General features: G+C 40.0%; 1 protein-coding gene across 3 annotated transcripts; it reads left to right on the forward strand.

Moving 5' to 3' along the window:
* Positions 1-4,271: 4,271 nt before the first annotated feature.
* LOC106820897 lies at positions 4,272-9,281 on the forward strand. 3 transcript variants are annotated; one of them, XM_014825493.1, is made up of 7 exons: positions 4,272-4,801; positions 5,128-5,360; positions 5,834-5,932; positions 6,500-6,601; positions 7,361-7,560; positions 7,924-8,083; positions 8,185-9,281. In XM_014825493.1, the coding sequence occupies exons 1-7, from the start codon at positions 4,617-4,619 to the stop codon at positions 8,394-8,396; spliced, it is 1,191 nt and encodes a 396-aa protein (XP_014680979.1). In that variant the 5' UTR covers positions 4,272-4,616; the 3' UTR covers positions 8,397-9,281. The 3 variants fall into 3 exon arrangements, with proteins under 3 accessions (XP_014680979.1, XP_014680980.1, XP_014680981.1); XM_014825494.1 differs by having other exon boundaries at positions 8,165-8,325; XM_014825495.1 differs by lacking the exon at positions 7,924-8,083 and having other exon boundaries at positions 8,185-8,325.
* The last annotated feature ends 354 nt before the right edge of the window (positions 9,282-9,635 follow it).

A 9,635-nucleotide genomic window follows, 5' to 3' on the forward strand; every position in this document is an offset into this window, starting at 1 on the left:
CGGACGAGTGGCNCATCTTCTTGGGATTCTAAAGCCACATCATCCCAGTTTACCAAAGGACCCTAGGACACTTTTGAACACTCAAACTACCTATGATGTGCGTGATGTGAAAGGTGGGCATTATTACCACTTTGGAATTGCCAAAGGTGTTGTTGAGGTTTGCAAGTCTGATGCTATTGTAGTTGGTGCTGATGCTCAAATTTCCATCCAGGTAAACATTGATGGGCTTCCCATATTCAAGAGTTCAAAAACACAGTTTTGGCCAATTCTTGGTAGAATAGTGGAACCTACCATTTCCAAAGTTTTCATCATTGGCTTGTTTTGTGGTAATGGGAAGCCAGGAGATGTTGGCGAATACCTTCATGATTTTGTCACAGAGTTGCATGATATCACAGCTCATGGCATTGATATGGGAGGGACAGAGACATCTATGTCTATCTCTTGTTTTATTTGTGATGCTCCAGCCAGGGCTTTTATCAAGCAAGTCAAATCCCATAATGCTTACCATGGTTGTGAGAAGTGTGAGCAAACGGGGGCCTGGGCAACCAAGGTTATTTTTCCAGAAACAGACGCTCATCTACGTACTGATNGCTTCTTTTAGCTTGTGGTACATACGCAATTAAATGATATCTTGTTCATCTATGATATGATGAGCGGATGAGTGAGTAGGCCTATGTATGTCATTTGTGGGGTCGTCGGGTCAGGTGATCGAGGTGTGCCAAAATTAGTGAAGTACGGTAGGCCTATAGCTGGAGCTGGTCTAGGTCTAGTATTCTAGTATGCTATATAGTATAGAGTCGGAGTGATATATTTTACGGTCTTCAGTTCAATCGCATCGGTTGTGAGTCTGCTGAATAACTAGGCTAAACTAGCATTCATAAATTAAAAACAGTCCTGTTCTCGGGAGACCAGTCATACCACTCCGTCGACCACCGGTAACTGAAAATGTCTTGCCGTGAAGAGTCATATTGGACAAAGCGAAGGAAAATTAATGCTTCTGTCCAATCTGAGATGTCAGATTTATTGGGGTTGTCAACGTCGACTGGGACATGTTCTAAGTCACCTGTCTTATCATTATCAGACATGTCGGAGACGGAGCCTTATCTGGCGCCTGAATCAGATGGTGATATTGACGAGAGTGTGTCATTAGATGATGGTAACTTGATGGAAGATTTAGAAAATGTTGGCCTAGATCAGCATGTTGGACTTGGAGAAAATTCCCATCATGGTGACACACCCAATCCACTGTTGGAGAACATGCTTGATTCAGATGACATGGGTGTAGGTTTTGATGTCGATGTTCATGTTGTTGAACATGATTTACATGACGGCAGTGATTTCAGTGATTTTGACTCGGAACGCGAACCTGATAGTGATAGTGCGTTATCCGACTGTGATAGTGGCCTTGAAACCAATGACTTGACTGCTGAACTTGCTGCATGATGCTCAAATTTCCATCCAGGTAAACATTGATGGGCTTCCCATATTCAAGAGTTCAAAAACACAGTTTTGGCCAATTCTTGGTAGAATAGTGAACCTACCATTTCAAAGTTTTCATCATTGGTTGTTTTGTGGTAATGGAAGCCAGGAATGTTGGCGAATACCTTCATGTTTTTGTCAGCAGAGTTTGCATGATATCACAGCTCATGGCATTGATATTGGGAAGGAGACAGAGACCATCTGATGTCTGTGCTCTTGTTATTTGTGATGCTCCAGCCAAGGGCTTTTATCAAGCAAGTCAATTCCATAATCTTACATGGTTGTGAGAAGTGTGAGCAAACGGGGGCCTGGGCAACCAAGGTTATTTTTCCAGAAACAGACGCTCATCTACGTACTGATGTAGCATTTAATGAAATGATTGACGGTGATCATCATATTGCTCCATCTCCCCTTCAGAATCTTGTTGGGATGGTATCACAAGTTCCTCTTGACCCAATGCACTTGGTGCATTTAGGTGTAATGAAAAGATTAATTTGGAATTGGATGAAGGGGCCTGTTGCCAATAGATGTCGAATTGGGGCGAACAGTGTCCGGCAAGTTTCTGCATCTCTGTTGTCTTATGCAGAATATATTCCAAAAGAATTTCCAAGAAAATGCAGGTCTCTGCTGGAGGTGGACAGATGGAAGGCAACAGAATTCAGACAATTTTTGCTGTACTCTGGAATTGTTGCTTTGAAAGGAAAGATCTCTGATCAATTCTACAAGCATTTCTTAGTTATTTTTGTTGCAATGTATACCCTATCAAGTCCTCTTCTCTGTGCTGGTCATTGTGAATATGCTGATCAGCTACTTGTAATCTTTGTTCAGCAATGGGAAGATTTGTATGGTAGGGAGATGTTGGTATACAATGTCCACAATCTCATTCACTTGGCTGCTGATGCACGAAAATTTGGTGCTTTGGATTCCTTTTCGGCATATCCATTTGAGAGTTTTCTTGGCAGAATTAAAAAGATGATAAGGAGCCCTAGATTTCCTCTTCAGCAGGTTATAAGAAGGCTTTCTGAATCATGTCACTCGGCATCTCATAACAACAGGAAAAAACAAGAATGTGCATTGGGTAAACTACATTTCTTTGGGCCTCTCCCAAGCGAATATAGACAATTTAAACAGTTTGGAGAAGTCTTGTGCAATACTGCCAATACTATTTACTTTTCTGTTGAAGGTGCTGATCGTTGCATTAAGGTGGGGAAACGTTATGGCTTGATTAGGAACATAATCAGCTTAGATCCTTGCAAGAATGAATGCGACTCTTGCAAGGTGATATATGAACCTTTCACTACAGTTTCAGATTTCTTTGACTATCCAATGGGCTCATCGGACATAGGTATTGTGAGAGTTGCAGGAATGAGCAATAATTGTAAGGTGATTAATATATCTGAGATCAGTTGTAAGTGTGTAATGTTGCCTTACAAGGAAGATTTTGTCCTCATTCCTATGCTTCATCAGTTCTACTAGTACAAGTTCCTAAACTGGGTAAAACTACACACCCTAAGATCTCTTTGCCTTGTTATATTTACTAATGATGGGAGGAATGTTCAATTTTCCATTGAATTTGGTCTCTGTAATAAGGACACCAGTTGTCAGTCCACAGGGTGTCTTTAATAGAGAGGTTCTACTGTATGTATTGTCAATGTAAATGTTAAGCTAAGTCATGTTTGTTGTCCACAGAGAGACTGGGGCCTATTAGAATAAATGTTGTGTTTCCTAGGTAGGCCTACATGTAGATGTAATCTTAGTTGACTACCAGCACCCAATGAAGCTTACATTGTAAATTCGATTACTGTAACCCGGAAATTGTTTGCGGAAGACGCATTTCCCCCGCAAAATATACATATTTGTGCGTTTTAATTTTGCAGAACTAAGGGAGCCGTAATGCATTTATGAATGGATAAAGCAAAAATGTGCGCTTGTTAATTTTGCGGATCAGGTTGGACTGCAAAATTAAAATGCCCGCAAAATTGTCTTGGGTTACAGTACGCATTGAGATTTTTGGGTGTTAAATTTTTTGGGTGTTTCACGGCTCGACACTAGTGGAGGCAATACCTGCGCTGCCTTCCTGTTTAGCCTCAATGCCCCAAACTTTTAGACTTTCAGACTGTGCTTAGTTAGTACTTCTAAACAAAAACTTGTGAAGATCCATGAAACCAGTTTCCAGCAACAATAGCTATTATTTTGCAGTCATTTTCTTGGAATTCCACAACGTAATAATCGTATGCCATTTCTGTTGTCATGATGTCCAGATTCTAATTTGTTAAAAAAAGATCATACATTTTCCAATACACTACTGGTTGCAATTTTAGTTTTGATCAAATATAAAATGAATATGAGATAGGCCTGTCCTGTCTCCTCAAAGTTCCTATTCCATGTGCAGGGATTAACCCACTGCTAACAATAAAGAAAGGTAGCCTAAATGCTAAGGGTTCACAAATTGAAATTTAAGTGTTTTCCCATGATGCACTGAAAAGTTTCATTGCCAACCAAATTTAAACTCAAGAAGTGATCATGGAACATTTGAAGTACTTATTAAATCTTGAATAATGTAAATTGGCTTCTACATTTTCAATGGGCCAAAAATAACAAATACGCAAGCTCAACATAGTGAGATAAAATTAAAAAGGACAGATAAATAATAATAGCAATCAAACTTACTTGTTTTATAAAGTATGCTAACTACTGGATAGGCAACCCAGTCGTCTGACGGGACCTCCTTCTTCATTGCCGCCACATCATTTTTCTGGTCATTGTATGGAGGCCAGCTAACACATGGAAACCCTGTAGGAGTAAAGATAATAAGGCCATAAAGTAACACTTCATGTTTATTATCTGGTTAGGGGTCACACTTAAGATATGTTGAAGTAGCGTACTAGTATCTTTTTTGGCAAACCCTCACCGCTGGCAATTACACCCGTTACATCGGTGTGAATAATGCCGTCCTATCCTTATTAGTATTACTATATTACATCTTGACCCAATTCATTATCATGTATTTTTTTGTAGACACCAAAAGTTCCGACTTGGCAGCGGCAAAAGCTCTCTTGCATGTCTTGAAATCAACGGAAGCTTCCCCTTTCTCCCAATAGGCATCATACAATGTATGTCCAGTCCATGTACAATACATGCACCTCTGCTCTGGCAATATTTTTAACAAACACCTTGATTTGTCCTCAGATGTTTGGACCAACGCCCTTGCGAGGAGGAGGGATGGATGTGTGCTTTCATCCATAGAAAGCCACACAGAGTCTGAGGCGGAGTCGAATCAGAATCGGAGCGGACAGAGGCAGCTGCCAAAGAGACGAAGAGAGTGAGTGGTTACAAATGTAATGAATTCTGTTCATGTATGTGGGTCCTTCAAATCCAACATTCAGGACTTGCATGGTTGTAGTTCTGACATTTTCAGAATTTGTAAAATAGAAAGTCACCAAAATTGTCCTTCAATAAGCCATCAGAAATACCAAAGATTGCAAAAATCATGAGAAGTTCTATTTTTGCTTTGGTCAAAAACACTGAATGTGAAAAAAGGAAAAGTAGTGCAAATTGAAATAGTTCCTGATAATGATAGACTGGGTTGGCAGCTCTGTACATAGATATAAGAGTTTGAGTGAATTTATTCTTTCTTTTTTGATCCAGGTCACCAAAGAAGTACACAAATATGGAATGGGGCAGAATGGAGGAGTCAGATATGTCAGAACATGAGGAAGAGACCCAACCATTCGTAATGCGTAGGTCACCAAGAAAAGGAAAAACACCTAGCAACCGTCGTCAAAGTCCAACCCAAGGAGCCTCGAACTTTTTGGATTCTCAAAAATCACCGATGCGGTCCCCAAACCTTCCAAACCCACCTCGGAGGACAGAAATAATAAGTATGTCCTACAATTCTTTTTTCTTAGAAGGTAGAATGCAGTCAGATTTTGAGGTGGGAGATCAGTCACCGACATCACAAAAAGGTCTTGGCATGTGTTATGAAAATGAATGTCCCTGAGTTGCTATGATTGATTATCATGAACCCTACATGTCAGGACTGAAACAGCCTACCTGTGCAATGTATAATATTGTAGTCAGCTTTGACCCCTACCCATTTGTTTGCAGGGCATAATAAACCCATACATGAATTTGGGCATTTACCAAGTGGTCCGAGCTGATTCAGGTACATCCCGGTCTCTGCATAGAGTGGCGGTCATGGGATGTACCGAAAACATTCTAGGATTACTGTCTGCACATTTTAAGATTTGTGGTGCTCTCAAAAGACCTCCGTGAACTTGGTTGTGCCAGCCCAGCACTATTACGACACGAGACACTCCTCATTAACAATATTTTTTTCTGCCTTTCTTTTCAGCCCCAGTGTCATTTTCCACATCCAGTGTCAGGAAGCAACACAATGTGAATATGCCAAGAAGTTCAGGGCAGTTGAGTGCGCAGTTTAGTTCACCTTCAGGTGAGTTTGAAAACAGGTGGTTTAGAACTTTTCTTGCTCAGGCTGCTGATATAAACACATCTGATCCTGGCATCTTGTTTTCTCTGAATTCTGCATTAAATTGCATCAGACACGACATTGTAATACTGTCTATGCAATACAGCAGTCAATATCGAAACCATGTCCCCCCCCCCTGGTCAGGCATTCGAGGCTCAGAAAAATCTGGGAGGGTCAAGATTCGACATTTTTTCATCCCAGGACTTCAAGTAGTTTGACAGAAATTCACTTGATCCTGTGTCATGGTGATATCGATATCTCAAACTTGATAGTTTGAAATATCTCGGCCCATGATGAATTTAGGGCATGGAAACAAGTCCTACACCCATGTTTACAGACCGTTGGGAAAACCATGCAATTGAAAGGCCTGGATGACCGCTACATAAAGCAAAGGAGGAGATTTCGAGTGTAACTTCTCATTGTTTCAGATTCATAATCATTATAAGCTGGGCTGAAATGGAAGAGAGAGAAATATGATAAAGAGAATGCTCAACAGTGTATCCTTCTTAAAATATATTTATTATCTTGCAGCAAGCGATTCTGTATGCAGAGAACTTGGTGTGGGCTTCAGGCAACCGAGTCACGAGATTGAGAGGGGCAGTACCAGTATAACAATGGATGCTGCAACTGTTGGTGAGTACACCTTGTCTTTTAATTTGTTTTTACTCTTACCCAGACCTGAGCAATAATGGCTTTGATGGCAATCAGAATTGACTAAAAGGCCTGGTACAACACAACCACTCTATTGAGAACACTTCTGGGACATTGCAATACGCAGTCTGCAGACAAGGTTTATTGACTCGAGGTTGGTTGGTTCACAGGACAGCAATATCCCTTTAACAGAGATAAGGGATCATAAGATGAATCGAATTCAAACTACAATGAAATTGGAACCTCCATCAGCGGACACCTCTGTTAGCAAGACACCCTCACTATTACAAAATGTATTAGGAACAGCATTTTGGCCCCAAATGGGTCTTTTCTTTACAACTTGACCTCTGTGATGTGTGACCTCTGTCATGTCTGTAATCAGGACACCGCCCTAAGGACAGCATTTGTCAGTCCCAGGGGCATTGGCTTGCCAGTCTTCGCTCAAAGCAGCATCTAGACTGGTTAGTTTCGTGATCGTATCGAAATAGCCATTTTATTTACGCTCTTTGAAGGATCTATTTGATATATCGCTACATGTACGCCATTGTGATCAGGTTCAACAGAATGCGGACATGTACAGGCATGCGTTAGGCAAATCAGCGTAACAACATTTAAAAAAAAATTGGGGATTTATTATGTTCTTTCATTTCATTCCCTCTATAGCATGTCCTGTTAATATTTTTAGTTGCACCGTGAAATATCATCTTCGAATACAGTAATTATTCGGACTATTTATTTCAGCCAGGTTCTTCACCTACTTCGAAGACATGAAGAGGGAACTTGCCTATTTGAAGAAAATGGTCACGCAAGTGCATGTTGCACAGAATAGGACTGATGATGATCATTCGGATGTAGAGGAACAAATGTTCCCTCTGAATGATAATGATCAACTGATGGCATTGGAGAGGGAGTTAAATGATCGCAAGATGAGGAAGAAAGTTGTAAGTACAAATGTTTATGAATGTTTATATTGTTTTGAGCCAGTGATCGTTATACTACATGTACACACCCTTGAGGTAGAGGTAGAGCTGATAGATGTGCTCAGTATTATACATGTGCCACTAATTACTGTGGGCCTAATCCCATACCCAAATTATGTGTTAGATTAATTTTAAGTATTTCTGGTGAAAACGGGTTCGCCAGAATGAGGAGCATGGGAACTAAAGCCAAATATGGCACTGACATGCAACCAGGAGAAGTCTGAGCATATTTCCGAAATAATTGGAAATTAATGTTGACCATTCTTTCAATTGTGCCATTGTATTTCCGAGCTAACACTATTACATGAATTTATTTCTCCATAGTTGAAGTTCCTCTGCTCAATTGGCGGTCACAATCTGGGTGATGCCCTCACAAGAATTTTGAATGCGCTAATGAAGCCAGCAATAAGCTGCAACTACACGCTGCATGGGAAAGGAAAGAAGAAGAGTTTCAAAGCTCTGAAGCTGTATTCTATAATCTGCAGTAAGTATGAATTCTGAAGAAGGCTGGAGTACAAGTGCCTTGACACCCACTTCTGCTCACCGAAGTTTTTTAATTCTCAAGTTTATTTTCTTCTATTGCAGAGACCATCAGCAAAACCAAACAGTTCGAGAGTGTTACTCTGAAGGAAATCGATATGCTTGTGGGGAAATGGCTGACTGGTTCATCTGACCGAGACGGTGGCCGCAATAGACGTCGTGAACGTACGGCCGCTGCTGCTCTACCTGCCGCTGCTGGTGCGCCACCTGCTGCTGCTGGTCTGCCACCAGTCTCTGACACTTCAGATGTGGATTAAGACTTTCATTATTTAATTATTGGATTAAGACTTCACTACCATTAATTTCTGCGAAAAGATGGTGTTTCCAATGAGAAAACCATTAGATTAATAATTTTCACGCCACTAACATTAAAATTTTGACCCCCTACCGCGAAACTTGGGAAAATATTAGGTTCACGAAAATACAGTATTGGAGAAATATATCTTTAAGTAACTTACTTATTAGTTATGCGAATTGTTTTGCATCTCCTCGACTTTCAAGATTTGCAGTACTGTACTGGATATGGTATGAACTTAAAACTGAATGTGGTTATTTTTGGAGAGTAAAAAGTGGGAAAATTTATATTCTATATACTAGTACATGCAATTATTTTTGTCTAAAAAGCAATGGCCAATGCTAACGTAAACCTTGAAATTTTGGGAGTGTTTTATTTTCGCACATGCACTGTTAAGAGCAAACTTGACAATATTTCAGGTCTCAAATTTCTGCAGTAATGTACATGTAAACACAGAATTTTGCCGGTCGCCATTTGCAAACTTTTAGCACTGAATAAGTTTCACGGTTTACAGTTACGGATAGTATTTCTAACATATCTAAGTTCTTGAGTTGACTTGTAGACTTGACTTGTTCGTGATTGCTATTAATTTTAATTTGATTGGTTAACGAAGTGATGAATATGTATTTGGGTATTCTAACCAAATCAGAATCGAGTATATTGGAAAGTGTGCCATGTGAGAAGCAAAATGTTCTGCCTTAAACTTTATTCTGACATGTCTGAAACACTCGCTGTTTTTTGTCTACAATGCATGTACACTTGTTGGGATGAATATATTCCACTGAAAGTTTTTGAATTACATCTACATGGTTGTAATAAATAATAAATAGCGAGTAATTATTCTAAATAAGGTTTTTTTTTTGTTTGTTTGATTTGATTGTAAACAGATAGATATGAAAAGGGTCAAGTTCAATTTTCTTTATACAAAATACCAAAAGAAATTCTGTGTATTGATCTTGAAATTTTGTCATATCTTTCAGACCACGGGCCACTGAAACATGGGTCAGTAAAGGGTTTGTGCTCGTTCGTAAGGGGTTAAAGGCAGCTATAGGATTTCAGATTCGATTTAAATCAGAAATTCTGGCTGGGGCTTTTAACACCTCACAGACCAGCACAAACCCCTTACAGACCCAAGTTTTTAGTGGCCTATGGGTCAGTTAATCAGAGTCCAGGGTCACAGAAGTGAACCCGATCGCCCCAA

Source organism: Priapulus caudatus, unplaced genomic scaffold (assembly GCF_000485595.1).
Source record: "Priapulus caudatus unplaced genomic scaffold, Priapulus_caudatus-5.0.1 Scaffold51, whole genome shotgun sequence".
NCBI lineage: Eukaryota > Metazoa > Priapulida > Priapulimorpha > Priapulimorphida > Priapulidae > Priapulus > Priapulus caudatus.